Source organism: Cottoperca gobio, chromosome 5 (assembly GCF_900634415.1).
Source record: "Cottoperca gobio chromosome 5, fCotGob3.1, whole genome shotgun sequence".
Classification (NCBI taxonomy): Eukaryota; Metazoa; Chordata; class Actinopteri; order Perciformes; family Bovichtidae; genus Cottoperca; species Cottoperca gobio.
The window spans coordinates 14,517,510-14,534,812 of record NC_041359.1 but is presented as its reverse complement, the minus strand read 5'-3'; the positions used below and the strand labels follow the sequence as shown (position 1 = coordinate 14,534,812).

At 41.3% G+C, this 17,303-nt stretch overlaps 2 protein-coding genes across 5 annotated transcripts; both read right to left on the bottom strand.

Moving 5' to 3' along the window:
- Window positions 1–7,729: 7,729 nt before the first annotated feature.
- Window positions 7,730–10,452, bottom strand: hyal1 (hyaluronidase 1). 4 transcript variants are annotated; one of them, XM_029431802.1, is made up of 4 exons: window positions 10,343–10,452; window positions 9,063–9,711; window positions 8,891–8,980; window positions 7,730–8,197 (listed from the first exon to the last, which is right to left on the bottom strand). In XM_029431802.1, exons 1-4 carry the CDS (start codon window positions 10,435–10,437, stop codon window positions 7,871–7,873), a joined length of 1,161 nt encoding a protein of 386 aa, XP_029287662.1. In that variant the 5' UTR covers window positions 10,438–10,452; the 3' UTR covers window positions 7,730–7,870. The 4 variants fall into 4 exon arrangements, with proteins under 4 accessions (XP_029287662.1, XP_029287659.1, XP_029287660.1 ...); XM_029431799.1 differs by having other exon boundaries at window positions 9,063–9,875; window positions 10,343–10,440; XM_029431800.1 differs by having other exon boundaries at window positions 9,063–9,967; window positions 10,343–10,429.
- A 514-nt stretch (window positions 10,453–10,966) lies between these two features.
- Window positions 10,967–16,253, bottom strand: hyal2a (hyaluronidase 2a). The gene is made up of 4 exons (XM_029432528.1): window positions 15,742–16,253; window positions 14,242–15,214; window positions 13,267–13,356; window positions 10,967–12,052 (listed from the first exon to the last, which is right to left on the bottom strand). Exons 2-4 carry the CDS (start codon window positions 15,169–15,171, stop codon window positions 11,702–11,704), a joined length of 1,371 nt encoding a protein of 456 aa, XP_029288388.1. The 5' UTR covers window positions 15,172–15,214; window positions 15,742–16,253; the 3' UTR covers window positions 10,967–11,701.
- Between the last annotated feature and the right edge of the window lie 1,050 nt (window positions 16,254–17,303).

Sequence of the window (17,303 nt, the reverse complement as noted above, 5' to 3'; positions counted from 1 at the left end):
AGGGGGCCTGGGAGTACGCCCAACCGGTCTACATGTGTTTTGTGGATCTGGAGAAGGCGTATGACCGGGTCCCCCGGGTGATACTGTGGGAGGTGCTGCTCCCTTAGAGATAGGGTGAGAAGCTCAGCCATCCGTGAGAGAGTCGGAGTAGAGCCGCTGCTCCTTTGCGTTGAAAGGAGCCAGTTGAGGTGGTTTGGGCATCTAGTAAGGATGCCACCTGGCCGCCTCCCTAGGTGTTCCAGGCACGTCCAGCTGGGAAGAGACCCCGGGGAAGACCCAGGACTCGGTGGAGAGATTATATCTCCTCACTGGCCTGGGAACGCCTCGGGATCCCCCAGTTGGAGCTGGCGGATGTGGCCCGGAGAAGGGAAGTTTGGGGTTCCTTACTGGAGCTGCTGCCCCCGCGACCTGACCCCGGATAAGCGGTAGATGATGGATGGATGGATGGATGGATGGATGGATGGATGGATGTTACTATATTGTCATTCCTTATTAGTTTATACAGCAGTCTGATATACTGCCTATAAATGCTAAATAGGGGGGGATTAAGTTCATTTAAAGTTTTACTAACCTCAACAACAACAAGACAAACTTTAATAGTGTTGGTGGTGACAAGTCTTCTAGTCTACAATCCAACATGGAGACTGGCTCTTTGGTGCTTTGTGTATAAAACCCCACCTTCTTATTTCCAAAAACACCCGGCTCATCGCTCTTGACATTCAAACTTTGTCCACAAAAAAATTACAAATCATTATTAGTATTCTGCATTAGATTAAATCTAGTATCCAATCAGCAATTTCCCCACTGAGGTGACCAGTGTGACACTCCTTAGTGCCACTGCAGTCTCCACTCTCATAACAAAAGCATTTTTCTTCTGAGATCCACTTCATTACCCGGACTAATATGGAACAAAATATTTATTCAAATGAGCCTAGATCAAATCCTTTAAAATGAATGAGGAAACGCTGAAATGGATTATGCTTGCAGAAGAAGAAAAAAATCACATTTGAATTAATTAGAAACTGAAAGGACGCTTGGGTTGAAAAAATGCTTATTCTCTTTCCACTCCCTTAGTTTTTTTCTGATTAGCTTGCATTTATTTACTCTCATCATCCGTCACCGCCCTACGCCATCAATATGTGTCCATGAAACAGGAGAATAATCACACTTTATCAGGATCAACATGACAGCGACAGGCATTGTGAGCAACCGATTGGCCGTTGTTTCAAGGAGAAAGCACACAGTGAGCTTTTGATTGGCCACTACCAGAGGAAAGACTTTCTATTAGCAATTGATTGGGCAGTGTAATTTTCCACCTGAATGGCTCCTGAGGGCGCACACAGTTACTGTGTGGCTTTGGCAGGATTCACCTTTGAGTGAATGTGAGTTTCCTTTTTGCTCTTAAGCTCTGATGGGGTCTTGCAGGGGGGGGGGACAGTGCTGCCCGTCTCAGGATAAGTCACATGGGACAGTCTGTCAGGTCACCTCTCATCAGGAGGCATACAGCAGAGAAAGCAAATCCTCAACAGCAATAACACACACAAATTACACTTCACACACACACACACAAGACACAGTGATCTGTTTTTGCTGCACATCCTTACGATCTGATTTATGTGCATTAATACATTGATCACCGTCAGCTTGTCTGCGACTCCTGCAGGATGTGGTCTGACTGCTGCTGGTGGTGATCCTGCCCGTCAACAAACTAAGTGCAGAGATATCAGAGCTCCATCTCTTGAAGAAATAGGACACTGTGACCTCTCTCACACTCGCCTTTCATTTCATGTCTCCGATTCCCTGCTCTGATTTCATTTACGTACATGGAGATGTGATAAAAAGTGATTCAAGGACCCATCTCCGTCGGTTTTTACAGCCTACTCACTCACAATCGGTAGCTTTAAGTGTGAAATTGTGGCATGTTATTCCAGATCATAAAAAAGGTGTGGTTTACCATCTGCCAAAAGCAGATAAGTACGGAAGCCCTAAGAGGCAAGAAAGAATAATCTTTCTAAATTCCTTCATTTCCATCGATGGAAACAGGTGAACAGGTTTTTTTTAGGATAAAAACATTTACTTAGAAAAATTATCCTGGCAAAACCTTTTTTCCCACCAGTTCTTGAGTCATAAACACAAGAGAGAAAACAATTATATTTTTTTCTCACTTGACTTCCATAGATTTCATTACAGGAATAGTTCAACATTTTGGGACACATGTTTCTAAAAATAAAATAAAAACAATTAAAGAACTTAGAAAGATTATCCTGGCGAAACCTTTTTTTTTTCCAGCCCTGAAAGTCTAGTAAGAAAATAAATGATGTTGTTGTCTCTCTTGTGTTTATGACATAAGAACTGGTGGGGAAATGTTTCCAAGAAATTTTTTTTAACCCAAAAACAATGTTTGCCAGTTTACACAGATGACAAAAGAAATTAATCCATAAACAAAGGAGCGAAAACAAACAAACAAAAAGATTCCGTAGATTTCTATAGATAGTGTGCAAACACGTGACAAAACTGTGTGACGTATGCGTGCGACTCCATTTTGGATGAATAACAAATCAACAATGGCGTCTAAAGCGAACAACAACAACTCTGACTTCTTCAAAGTATTTTGACTCTCTGGAGTCCTCTGCAAAGTCAAGATTCAGAGAAAAAGTCCAAATTTGCAGCCGTGACCTGTACACGCTAAAGCCCTCGGATTATATTGGCGATTTAGATTCATTACCGCCGACTGAATATCCGGATATTGTGAACTACCTTGTGCTACAAACGTTGTGGGCAACCAACGCACAAATGAAGGCATACAAGAGCTTAGATGCTTATAATTTCTTTGTTTCTGGCTGGGTTGGTAGTCTTCTTACCAAACCAGTGAAAGATGACAGGGTGCTCGTCCATGCCCGTGTAAATCACTCTCAAAGAGCTCGAGATACACCGCTCAAGCCGTGGTTTGTGAGTGAGAAGAGCGGCGATGTTATCCTTGCACACTGTGATTGTATGGCTGGAGTAAGCGAAGCATGTTCTCACATTGGTGCTTTGCTTTTCGCAAGTGAAGTAGGCTCAAGAATAAGCAAAACAAGAACATTCACAGAAGAAAAGAGCAAATGGCTGCTATCACATGTAAAGAAAGTGCCTTATTTACCAGTCAGCGATACGGAGAAGTAAGGTCTTACAGTGTTCGGGTACAGTATATCTCAAAAGTGAGTACACCCTTTAGATTTTTGCAAATATTCTGTTATATCCTTTCAGGGGATAACATTATCCTACTGAAACTTTGATATAACTTAAAGTAGTCAGTGTGCTGCTTGAATAACAGTATAGATTTATTGTCCTTTGAAAATTACTCAGTACACAGCTGTTAATGTCTAAACAGCTGGCAACAAAAGTGAGTACACCCCATAGTGAACATGTCTAAATTGTGCCCAAAGTGTCAATATTTTGTGTGACCACCATTGTTATCTAGCACTGCTTTAACCCTCCTGGGCATGGAATTCACCAGAGCTGCACAGGTTGCTTCTGGAATCTTCTTCCACTCCTCCACGACGACATCACGGAGCGCACGGATGTTGGACACCTTGCACTCCTCCACCTTCCTCTTGAGGATGCCCCACATGTGCTCAATTGGGTTTAGGTCTGGAGACATACTTGGCCAGTCCATCACCTTAACCTTCAGCTTCTTCAGCAAGGCCGTTGTCATCTTGGAGGTGTGTTTAGGGTCATTATCATGTTGGAAAACTGCCCTACGGCCCAGTTTCCGAAGAGAGGGGATCATGCTCTGCTGCAGGATGTCACAGTATATATTGGAATTCATGTGTCCCTCAATGAAATGCAGCTCCCCAGTGCCGGCAGCACTCATGCAGCCCCAGACCATGATGCTGCCACCACCATGCTTGACTGTAGGCAAAACACATTTGTCTTGGTACTCCTCACCAGGGTGCCGCCACACACGCCGGACACCATCTGACCCAAACAGGTTTATTTTGGTCTCATCAGACCACAGGACATGGTTCCAGTAACTCATGTTCTTGGATTCATTGTCTTCAGCAAACTGTTTGCGGGCTTTCTTATGCATCGGTTTCAGAAGGGGCTTCTGTCTGGGGCGACGGCCATACAAACCGATTTGATGCAGTGTGCGGCGTATGGTCTGGGCACTGACAGGCTGACATCCCACTTCTGCAACCTCTGCAGCAATGCTGGAAGCACTCGCACGTCTATTTTTGGAAACCAACCTCTGGATATGACGCTGAGCACGTGGACTCAACTTCTTTGGTCGACCCTGGCGAGGCCTGTTCCGAGTGGAACCTGTCCTGGAAAACCGCTGTATGATCTTAGCCACTGTGCTGCAACTCATTTTCATGGTGTTGGCAATCTTCTTATAGCCAAGACCATCTTTGTGAAGCGCAATAATCCTTTTTTTCAGCCGCTCAGAGAGTTCCTTGCCATGAGGTGCCATGTTGTCCAGCATTCAGAGAGAATTGTGCCCAAAACACCAAATTTAACAGCCCTGCTTATCATTTACACCTGAATCCTTGTAACACTAACGAGTCACATGACACCAGGGCGGGAAAACAACATCATTGGGCACAATTAGGACATGTTCACTATGGGGTGTACTCACTTTTGTTGCCAGCTGTTTAGACATTAACAGCTGTGTACTGAGTAATTTTCAAAGGACAATAAATCTATACTGTTATTCAAGCAGCACACTGACTACTTTAAGTTATATCAAAGTTTCAGTAGGATAATGTTATCCCCTGAAAGGATATAACAGAATATTTGCAAAAATCTAAAGGGTGTACTCACTTTTGAGATATACTGTATATCATAAGCACAAATGTTTAACGTAAACATTGAAAACATAGCTTTAGCATGAGCTCTTACCAGATATAAAGTGGACGCCACACACACGGGTGAATTGTGCTTTTTCTTCTGTTAAATCCTCACGAGTTATGTTGCTAAACCAGCTTACGGCGTTCGGTAGACAGCAATTCATCCCTCTTTTGTGGATCGTTGTTTTTGATGATTGTAGGAAATCTAAAGAACCGTTTCTCTGGGTCACGAGTAGCGTTATTACCACAATTATACACTGCGCACAAGGTTGGCATTTTCTTTCAATCTTGGACGTTTAAATACAAAGAAAATTACGAAGCAAGTGTTGCAGCAACTCACACATGAACGGGCGCGCAGTCTTGGTTGTGTATACATCCAAAATGGCTGACTTACGGGTTGGGAAATAAGCATGACGTCACATGCACACGATCTATACAGGAATAGTTCAACATTTTGGGACAAACACTAGAAACAGCTAACATGACGACCGGACCCTCAAATTAACACGTTACATCTTGTTTGTTTAATCTGTACAAAAACCAGCAGACAGTCCAACAAGTCTCTACTTCCGACCAAGAAATAGTCCAGCACATAAACACTTGGTTACAGTGAGGGAATGACTACGGTCACAGTTAAAAACAAATGTTGACTGATAGGAAACAGGAAACGATCTGGACTTCGTACCTCACACACAGCCAGGCTAAGAGTTTCCCCGTGTTTCCAGTCTTTGTGCAACATGCTGGTTGTAACTTCATATTTAAGGTCCAACTCTCAGCAAGAAAGCAAATAAGCGTACGTAGATCTATTCCTTTAAGTCACACATTTAATAGCCTGATCAATGCACACCACCATGTCTTTGGTGACATGTACGCACATAAATCATGTAAACAAGCGTGCATCAGATCTTTAAGAAACCTGATCAGAGAGTCGACTCCTCTGAAGGACAAAGACACAGAGCGTGACAAAACAGTTATTAAACCAAGTGCAAGCGAGACGATCTCTAGACCGAGCAGCAGGGAAAGGGGAGACGTGACCATGGAGGGGTGACAGAGCGAGACGCCAAAATGAAGAAATGCAGAGATGAGAGGATAGAGAAATAGAGGGCCTGCCAGACTTGACAGAGGGTGGAGGGAAAGAAGAAGACCACTCACACCCGATAAACAGATCACACTGGTTCTGTTCAATAGTCCCTTGACATTGAAAGGCAATTTTAAAGTTTGTGATGTCATTTAAAAAAGACTGCTCGTAATGTGTGAAATTCACCGTGTTATATTAAATAATTATGCAGTTGAAGTTTCAACCTATTGGGAAATGTCAAGTTTTTCTTTTGAATGTTCACGGTCTAAATGTGCAAACAAAAAAGTGGAAAAGTTTGAATATGACAATGCATTTGAAATATGATTTGAATATTGTAAAAATTAAAATAAAAAAAGGTCTTCAATAAACCCAAGCCGATTAAAATACAACACATAATTATTATAATTCCGTCTCCGTATTTGGACAGAGAGAGTGGATTTTCGGCTGCAAGGATGAAGAAAATAATAATAACGAATAGACTGACAAGCAACATTGAATGTCAATCAGGAGGAGAGCCTTGTTGTGTTTCGTCCTGCCATTATCACGTAACTACAGGTAAATATAGGATGGACAGTAAATTCTCTCCTCTGCATTTGAAAGCAAATTGTTTGTTTGGTTCAAGACACTGCACAATCAAAAGACCAAAATTATATTTATAAAAAGCACCTCGGCTGTGCCTATCTCTCCACAGCTTTCAGAAAAAGCCTCCATCTCTTCCTCATTTCCTCACGATGCAGCCGGTGATGATAAAGACGGAAGTAGGAAACAGTGGGACCTTGTGGGAGTCTGTTCTTCCAGCCTGCCGATCCTCGGGGGATGGAGGAGGGAAATCACAATCAACAACACCAGTTTGGACCAGCGGTGGCTATCAGATAAGACAACACTGTACTCGTAAATCAATCAAGGTCACCTTGTGCTCTCTCTGCTTCTGTGTCATAATTTAACCCATCATGAACACTTCAGCTGCAGAGTTGGAGTATAAAGTTAGCAGCATGTGACGTACTGAGTCAAAAATGTGTTTTCCTCTCCAGTGAATTGACTCTTCTAGTGATTACTAACACCCAAAGCTCTGACCTTGATGTCTCGTGCATCTCTTCTAGTTAGCTGTCCCACAACGCCACCTGCTGGTCAGAAACATTCACACAAATACCTTTTTAATGAAAGCCACAGCATGTTACTAATAAGCAAGTGGTGTTTACTAAATTAGCAAATGTTCCAATATAATGTTATTTCAATCAACATTTAAGATCCCATCATAAAAATACTCCATTACAAGTGTCCGGCATTTAAATTACTTAAGCAAAAGTACAGAAGTATTATTCATCAAATGTACTTAAAGTATCAAAAGTACTTATTATGCAGAATGGCCCCTTTGATTCCAATGAAATATTCGTGGTAGTTTAATCTCCTGCAATGAATAATATTTTACTGCCTGATCATATGCTGATGTATGCTTTCTATTGTAAAAACCCTAATCTGTAAAGTAACAGTAAATTCAACTGAGTAAAAAGTACAATAGTTCAATGAAAGATATCCAGAATATATACTGTATATGCAAATATTGTCAACATCAAAAGCTGCTGCATACAATATGTCTCCTATACTACACTGTAAAGTTCATTCTCAGTGCACTGGAGGTTTTCAGTTTCCACATCACACTTGTTGTCCAATAATCCGGCTCGTATTTACGCGTTGAAATCAGATTTAAGATGAGTGCAGACAAACCTTCACCGTGAAGGTGAAAACTGTTTTCTCGAGTCAAACTCTTCACATACATTATACTGCACAGTGACACTCACACATCCAAGTGAAGTGAATCAAGGGACATGTTTAAAAGGTAATTTATTAAGAAAACACACATTTCCTCATGAACTCACACAGGCCTCTGGGTTCATGTTCACACTTTTTACAGACATGACTGCTATTTATTAGAACAATACTGCCAGTGTCCTTTAAGAAAAGTCTTTCATCCCTGAATCAGTTTGGAGCAGCTCTCCCCGCCCCACCCTGGGTAACACTTGCACTGAAACTCAGACTTCATGAATGTTACCTCACGTGTTCTCATCTCTCCTAAAACAATGTAGTTCTGCCCTCCCTCTGGTTTCTTCTCAGACACTATCTTCCACACAGCAGGGTCCAGGTGGAGGTAGGCCCTTGAGTTCTGGTTCCTCCTCTGGCATCTTCCATGAGAGGAACACATGGTCTGGCTGCAAAGCGTGGCGGCTGCCGTGACGTTCACCAGGTAAGGACCCAGAGTCTCGTCGATGTAAGATTTGACAGCATCACATGTGGACTAAAGGAAGGAAAGAAACGAGAGAGTCAACGATAAATAAATTACACCTCTGTCTTAATGACAAAGAGTCAACACTTTAACACATAGATGATGCCAGCTTCTAATCAGGGCTGAATGTGAGCCAATACTCATGCAAAAAACTACTACTACTAATTTCCTCACAGTTGAAATATCATATGACTTACATGTGATGGGATTTATTGACAATAGAAGAGATACAGAATAATACCAGATGTTCTTTTAGAAGAACATTTTCTAAGACATTAACTAAAGAACAAGCTTCAATTTAACAGTTTCTTTTATTTTTTTAAACCATTGGGTAAGAGGTAAATCTCCATAACATATAATGGTACAATAAAGTTCACTGAAAGGATCAAGTTGCTTTCTTAATTGTCTAATTGTAAGAACACACAGAGTTTAAATTAAAACATGTCTCACAGCTCTTCTCCAGCTTTAGGTTTAGTCTTTTTTTTTGGCTATCTTGCCCTCATCTGGGTGTTTCCGGTTTCCGTATTTATCAGTCTTGTGACTCATAAATCACCATAGTCACTTAGTAAACAAAACAACATCATCATCTTTTTTGAAAAGCAAATACAAAATACTCTTGATTGATAAAGAGAAATACAAACAACCATAAACACAAAACGTGTATGGAAACATACTGTGTGGATGATAACAGGTCAGTTACTGTACCTGAGATTTGGAGAAGGCGTGGTCGCCCCAAAGCACCACCCCTGCAGATCCTAAAGCGGCACTCTCTCCAACCGTGTAGACCAGGTGCTCCTGCGGGAAGGAAAAAACAAAGCAGAACACTCAAAGCATGACCACCCCAAAAGTGCATGGAGCTAAAACATCTGCCACTTGCCTGCGAGAGGAAATCTAACGTGTATGTGTAGACGATGCGAGCGTAGGGGAACACAGGCGGTGCTGATGGAGCTCCTGCTGCTCTCATGGCCTCCAGGATGCGGTGGTGGGTGTAGAGGAGCACTTCTCTGCTGAGGTCTCTCAGCTCAAGGCTGAGGTAGATGTCCGGATAAAAAGCGGAGGAGACGTTCCACAACCACGACAGCTCGTCGTTCCTCTTCAACTCTACGGGTGGACACTCCCCTGTGTAGTTTGTGCTTTTGTGGCTGTAGTAGTTGTAGCAGTTGGGGAAACCATAATAACCCCACAGCCCATTTGGTCTCTCCTGCTGCCCCAGCTTCAGTGTTTCCTCCATGAACTTCCTCCCAGCTTCCTCAAACTCCACCCGTGCTGCGGCATCGACCTGTGCAGGGCTCCAGTCTGGATGCCTGGACTTCACTAGTGCCGTTGACTCTAACCAGTACACCTGTTTACTGTCCCAGTTTCTCTCCCATACAGGTCTCCAGCTCTCCCAGTCCACCACAGCCAGGCCCTGGAAATCCCTATCAGGGATCCAGGTGTGGATATCTTCAGAGGCCACTCTGAGGTGCTCATCAAGACTGGCGTTCTGCGGCAGCCCGCCATTGATAGCCTCTGCTTGGCTGGAGTACCTGGGATACAGACCGAGCTTTTCAGAGTAAAAGATTGTTATGTTTTCTCCCATAAAGGTCTGGTTCTCGTTCTGAACGATGCTGAACGTGCCCAAGTCAAGGTCCACGCCATATTGCGAGAGACAGCTGGCAGTAGGGGCATTCCACACTGTGAGGAAAGGCACCTGGGAAAAAGATGATTTTACAAACTGCAGCCCTGAAACAAGGCTGATCAGATTTAAGAAAAGCAGCACCTCATGATGAGAGGAACTCATCCCTGTAGAGAAGGGAAAGACAACACTGCTGATGTCACTCAACTGAGTTTTGAAACTTTGAAAGGATATTGCGAAATTATTATCTTCAATCAATGTTTGTTGTTGTTTGGTTGTATGTTGTGAGGCAACTGGAGTCTCAAAGTACAAAATTCTAAGCAAATTGAGATTCTTTCGGTTTTAAAAATCTGTACCAGGCACCAAAACATTTAGCTTTTGACCAAATATGTTCTTTTCTTTGTCTTATAATCCTGCATGACTTCCCAGATAACCACACATGTTGTTGTGGTGTAGCTATATGGGACGAAAGTAACAGACTATAATGTAATTTAGTGATTAAAAAAAGAGACGTTTGGAGAAAATGACAAACAGTAACTTACCTATTTAACAACTGGATAAGGATTTTTGGTTTGTACTTTGTGGTCTGGACGTGCAGTGAAAAGCAACCAGAAGTCTCATGATCTGTATGACACATGCATGAAAAAAAAAAAGGGAAGGAGCAAAAGCAGAACTACCTCTGGGAATTGTAACAACCAATCAGAGGTGAGCACATAATCTCTAACAACCAATCACAAGAGACATGCAGATCATTTAAAAGAGCAGATTTAAAGTCGCAGGCAAGTTTAAAATGGTTGTTTCTGTCCTGGACACAGCTTTTTAATTTTGTCTAACTGTAATTAAAAACAAACAGTTTACTGAAGAGCATTGACCTGGCAAGAGAATTTAGTTCTACTTTAAGTGGCTGTCAAGCAAGACATAATGAACTCATTACCCTGCAAATTTAAATGCATGCCTTGCTTAACTCTTAAAAGTAGTAAAAATAACTCTTGGTTTATCAGCACCCTGCAATTACATGGGAAGGGGGTTTGAGGCAGCAGCCTGCAAAATGAGTCCTTCCCTGAAGATTAGCTGGCTTTGCCTCCCCTCAGTGGACAATGATGACATGTTGTTCCCCCAGAAGCTTGTTTTTATTGACTACAAACAGCAGGACCATTCCTCCAATATCTGTAAACCTCTCCGCTCTTTATTGCGTTCAATACATTTTAAAAGAAATTACAAAAGGGCCTGAACAAAGAAGTTTATTTAATTAGACAAAAGTGTCAGAAATGTGCTTTTTACATTGTGCTTCTGATGTAAAATATCTGCTGAAATACAAAAAAGACTGTTTAAGAGAAAACTAGTAGTCATGTTTTGGACACAAAAATGTAAAAACATCATATAAAACACCTAAACATACATTCAAATAAATAGTAATACTGTAATTGCCTCCATAAAAACATCAGATGTCAGAGAGAGATCATGTTGACAAAGGATCAGGCACTTTGAATATATATTGTGCTATTACCAGATTTAAGTGCATCAATTCCATTTTCATCACACACTTACTGACATATATCAACTCGTTCATCACATTTCCACCCATAAAAGGTCCTCCCTATAAGAAACATGGAAGTTGACACCTCAGGAAACAGTTACCGAGAGGAAACTGAGAGAAAAATGTAAACAACGTCATTTCCAGCGAGCCCTCCATTGTTTAAAAAAAGATAAAAAGTTCTAAACAAATACAACTTGCAATTTCCACAGTGTTTCCATAAAGTTTCACTTTGTCATCCATATTTTACAGCAATTGAAACAATTAAAAATGACACATCTCACTCCCTAAAATACCCTCCCTGTCATCTCGTACGCTCCAGTATAGACGTATAACATGCAGCCATGTCTGCAGTATTTATGGTGTACTAACAGAGTAGCAGAGAGATAATCAGTAAGATCACACATTGCAGTTTTGATTCCATGATTTGAGATGCCGTCCCTCTTTGGTGAAGAGGGTCTGTCTGATCGCAGCCCTCTCCCTGGTAGCCGCTGTAACACTGGCACTGAAACTGGGTTAACAAACTTGTCTTTGCTAAACTGCCCGTCTGGCTGTCTGGATCCAGATGCAAGTAAACATCGCTGTCTGGATTTTTGCGCAGGCAGCGGCCGTGAGAACCACACAAGGTCTGGCTGCATAGCTCTGCTGCCGTGGAAACGTTGCGGAGGTATTGACCCAGCGGCCCCCGCAGATACGCGTCCAGGTCAGAACAGCTGTTCTGGAGAGGAAAAAGAAAAACACAGTCATCACTCACTTAGGTCAAGTATGCACTGTTTGACCTTTAACACCAAACCTGCCTGTCTTTCTATTTACATTAGTTATGTCTGTGACTTTAAAGTATGTTAACAGCTTTCTGTGAAACATTTTAGTATTCAGATCCTTTACTTAGGTGAAAGTAGTAATACCACTATATACACATAAAAGTACAATTTAGTGCAATCTAAATGTTACTTAAATAAAGGTACATGAACATAATCAGTAGAGTGTATCTAAGTGTCAAAGGTCAAAATACTCACTTTGCTAAATGGTTATATTATCATTATATGATTACATTATTGGATTCTTGTTAGTGATTGATTGAAGTGTCAGTCGCATTTTAATGTTGTAACTGGAGTTTTAACCATACGGTTAGGTAGTTTATTCTGTAACAATGCATCATATTAATTATATTAAGTACAGTACTAGAGCAAGCCCTTATCATTGAAAAGAATTGTGATAATGTACGTTTTAACTGATTCAGGACAAACTTTCATTGCAAGAAGTGATGCAAAAACTACATTCATGAAGTAAAAAAGATCCTGAATCTAAACTGCAACATCCAGAGTAGGGTGTGCTGAATAATCCAAAATAAATGCAAACAAAGGAAGAACACAATCAGGATAATATGTAGCATACAGTATATTCTATGTATTATGGAGAACGTATATATTCATATCAAAAGATGAGGACAACCAAAACATAACACGTGTTTATCATGATGAAAGTAGAATAAAGAGATTTCTCTCCAATGAATGCATGTCCAACCTGCACATTTTAAAGAAGTGTGTGGTCATTTAATGTGACAGCTATTTAAAAACTGATGAATGGGCAACGTTCATTCAGACAAATGCAAATCAACCAAAAAACATTTTCCCCTCTTTTTCTTCAATTTGAATGAATGCGAGTTATGCACTGTTCATAACTGATTTTAAGATTAGCTCCCTAAAATGTGACAAAGAAAAACCCACACAAACATCCCCTGTGTAGCTTGCCTATCTTAAGACCTCCATGTGACCAAAGACATTTGAACTGGAGCCCTGAGGAATAATATTTAGCTAAGAAGTGACTGCACACACTTATCAACTTACCAGATAACAATGTTTAAGGTCAAATGTGTAAGTAGTGTCTGATTGATTCATGTGTTTGTTGTATAATTGGCGTGTGGGTGCTTACTTTGCTGCTGGCATAAACTGCATCTCCCCACATGATGATTCCAGCTGCTCCCAGAGCCACGCTCTCCCCGATGGTGGAGACGAGGTCAGTCTGTAAAAGGTCAAGCACAAGAACAATACACTGTTCAGTATCACTATAACAAGGTCAACATTTTAGTGGGGCATGAGCTACTGTATGTGAAGTGCAGCATCAGCGCTTATCTGTTCATTATCCCATAAGGAAATGGTCGATAGATTTTCAACTTGACCAACACCCATCCTGCCCACTCCACATAAATGAGAAGTAATGGGGTGTCTGTCACCTACCAGAACAGGAAAGGACTGCGGCTGCCGATAAGGAAAAACTGAGCAAAAGCTCCATGCAGCATGCACTGATCAGAAAGAGAGAGAGCTGAAAGTTATAGAGTTAATCTCCGAGCAAAAAGTTTACATCCTCCGCTTCCTAAATGTGTATTATCGACTGCACAGCAACACATTACTCATTTTAACCTAGGTAAGCATGATATGGATTTTTTTCAGCTGATAAGATAAGTCATAGTTTTACAGTTTTGTATTTAAAAAAACAGTTCATAACCTGTATTGTATGCACAGCTGAGGGTAAGAAAGTGTAAGATGTAGTGAACTAAGAGGATGATTTAATATCCTCTAGCTCTGACCAAACCAAATCGAACTGACATCACTATTGTTAACACAACAAACTGTTGCGCTCGTTCTTCTTCTTCTCTGTGTTTGCGAGTCGAGATCGTGAGTGTGTGGATGCTTTGCTTGTTAATATAATGAGAGCAATTTGGCTTCGTATTATCGGCTGATAATTTATCATTATCTGAATAATATACAATACTATAAATGTACGATTATCGGCCCGGTATATATAGTGCATCCCTATTCTAAACATCACCAGAATGGGAAAGAAAAAAAGTTTCAGGAAGACAAACAGAACTTAGGACCAGCAGTGTTTCTAAAGTTAGAGCGTCACCTCTGTCAGCTGCTCCAGGGAATTGCTGTAGGTGGGCCGGGTGTACACAAAGACAGGACGCGCCAACCCATCGCCTGATGACGCTAAACGCATCCCCTCCTTCACTCGGTTCCGGACAAACTGACGTCCAGAATTTGAGGAACGCAGCACAGGTGCCATGTAGATGGAGGGGAAGAGAGCTGTGCTCTCAGTCCACAACCATTTCAGCAGCTCGTTGCGGGCCATCTCCACATCAGGACAGCGGCCTGTGTAGTTCTCCAGAGTGCGCCTGTAGTCGTGATTGTAGCAGTCGGGGAACAGGTAGAAACCCCACAGCTGGTTAGGCCTCAGGTTCTTGGCGTGCCTCAGAGTCTCCAGCATGAACTTCCTGGCAGACATCTCAAACTCCTGCTGGGCCACTTTTCCTATCTGTTCTGGAGGCCATGTCGGGTTCTTCTGACGCACCAACTCACGAGAATGTCTGCGGTAAACATCTTTTGTTTCCCAGTTACGTATCCAGAGTGGCCGCCACTCCTCCCAGTCAATAACTGCCAGGCCCTTGGCCCCTGGTTCCTGGATATACTTCTGCACTCCCTCGGGCATCTTCTCCAGGTGCTGTGTGAGACTGGCCCCCTGCGGCAACCCCCCGTTCACTGCCGTTTCACCTGGCTTAAAGTAGGGGTACAAGCCCAAGCGGTCCCCATAAAAGATGGTGAGGTTCTGCCTAACAAAGCCCTCATTGGGTGAGGCCACGATCTGGAAATGATCCAACTGAAAGTGAATACCATGCCGCGGGCCACAGTCCTCAGTCGGGGCATTCCAGGCGAGGACCAGAGGCTTTTGTGAATACAGTGGCCATCTCGTGGGTTTCAGTCCCAAAGCACAGAGACAGTCCCATAGCAGCACAGTCAGCAGCAGTACTTTCCAGTCAGGCAGAGTCCAGTGCAACATGTCTTCAGATTTGAATGGACAGATAGGACTGTCGCTCTCTGCTCTAGAAGTCACAGAGGAGATTGAAATGTAGTTTTCTTTTGTTATACTTTTCAAATAAGTGGCAGTCCCTATTACATTCCTTCATTAAATGTAGAGAGCCCAGTGAAGTTTTGTTTTACAGATAATTAATGCTACAATCGGAAACTAATGTGAACTGGCAGAAAGTCACTTTTTATAATTCAGAGGGAATTTAAATATGTTTATTTTATTTTTTTAAGTGGTAAAAATTCATTTATTAATCAATAGTTATCATTAATAAGCACGACAAAAGAGTACATTACATAATCAATTCTCAAAAAGCAGCCTCGATAAATAATGAGAAAACAAAAATCTAATCTTTTTTTTCATTTATTTTAAAAACAGAAAAAATATTTCCCAATAGTTTCATGTGCAGATAGACCAACCCTTTCTGATAGTCTATAGTTCACATAAACTGGCTTAAATTATATTACTTTATGGGCCTTTTATAGCAATGAATGACGTCAAGTCAACAGCATATTAAGTCTCAGTGCAGCTGGACAAACTTACCTTTACAGGCAGACTGAGGAAGCATTCCCAAAAAACAGAAGCCTGCAACTTCAAGCGGAGGTTTTTTTTGTGTGGCCTCAAAACAAATTGGAAAAATTCAAAATGAGCATTGCTTTGAGTAAGAAAATGACCACAGGGTGCATTTACATCGGCACGAGTAGCTGGTCAGTATCTTACAACTTTTGTCGGTCGGTAGAGAGAAGTGAAGTTGCCCCCTGCGATGTTGTCAGTTGCTACTCAGCGAGCCAAACCACTTTCAGGATGTTCCATTCACATCGGGAAAAGGGGGGAGAGGCGAAACAAACCAGACATCCCAACAACTCCGTCATCGTGTCCAATGTGTAAAAGCGACGTGCTTCTTTCACCTCGAGTCTACACATAACCTCAGGTATAAGTTAACTGACCGTAGGCTTTGATTTGATGGCGCTTTTAAAGACATGTCCCGTTTCCGAGAATGACTCAGTCCAAGAAGTTAGCCTCCACAGCCGTGAAACAGATACACTGTAACGAGCAATGTCAAGACTCAGAAGGTCACGGGGCCAGTATGCCACATCCCTAAAAATAAGATCATGCCCACAAATGATCACTGTATTCCCGTGACCTTTCAGCTACATTACAATCAGATATAGTTTATGAATAATATAGTATTTAGAAATTATGTGAAAACTTTATTCTAGTTTTAAAAAAGGAGGTGTATTTTGGTCCTTAAAACACCTAAAAACGAGTTTTAATCCACTCATTTCAAACCAGAGAGAGCACAAAACACAGAAATGTCTTCCGTAGGAAAAAATCTATATTATTCTATTTTTTGCTAGGAGTTAGTTCGTGTAGGATCCAATTGCTTATAATAAGTTAATAAATTATTCAAGACCTTTGAACCTGGTCCCAAATGCACAATTCAAATTCAAAACTATTGTTTAGTTTTAGAGATTAGAAAAGGAAAGTTCTCAAATCTGCTGAATTTATTTTATTTCTAATTTGTGAGACTTTTACTCCACAACATTATCATTTGGAAATGCTTTTACTTAACTTCAACTCCAAGAAATACATAAAGCCCGTAAATTATGACGCACTTACGATGTATGAAAAATGTTGCAGTAAAGCACCACACAGCTGGAAGAAGTATTCAGATATTTTTAGTCTGAATATGAGGATTTAAGTAGCAATACCACACAAATACTCCATCACAAGTATAAGTCAACAGTCAAAAGTAAAAGTACTCATTATGCAGCAGAACTTGTTAATGCATTATCATTCAGACATAATGTTATTGGTGTAGTAGGCAAGGTTAATCTAAATTTGAATTACTTTATATGCTGTTTGGCTGTTTAGTTAAAAGGTGTATTTGCCTTAAAAACATAGTAAGGTTCAAGTATAAAGTAACATAAAAGGGAAGCAAATTAGCACTTGTTTAAATGTATTTGAATGAATGCATTTACTAACAATACACCACGACAACATTAAAGGACTGCTAACACATATCATTGTATCAGTCACTGTGTGAGGTGACTGTTCATAATGAGTCCTTTTAAGATCATTTAAAAGTGGAAATTCGGAAAACA

Excerpts from the sequence above, each read along its gene's own strand:
- hyal2a (XM_029432528.1), bottom strand. The coding sequence starts at position 15,171 with ATGTTGCACTGGACTCTGCCTGACTGGAAAGTACTGCTGCTGACTGTG. Across the intron at positions 13,357-14,241 it reads CCCTGGAGCAGCTGACAGAG|ACTGACCTCGTCTCCACCAT; the intron begins GTGACGCTCTAA and ends GACCTTTTACAG. Across the intron at positions 12,053-13,266 it reads CAGTTTATGCCAGCAGCAAA|AACAGCTGTTCTGACCTGGA; the intron begins GTAAGCACCCAC and ends TTTCCTCTCCAG.
- hyal1 (XM_029431800.1), bottom strand. The coding sequence starts at position 9,965 with ATGAGTTCCTCTCATCATGAGGTGCTGCTTTTCTTAAATCTGATCAGC. Across the intron at positions 8,981-9,062 it reads CGTTAGATTTCCTCTCGCAG|GAGCACCTGGTCTACACGGT; the intron begins GCAAGTGGCAGA and ends TCCTTCCCGCAG. Across the intron at positions 8,198-8,890 it reads ACGCCTTCTCCAAATCTCAG|TCCACATGTGATGCTGTCAA; the intron begins GTACAGTAACTG and ends TCCTTCCTTTAG.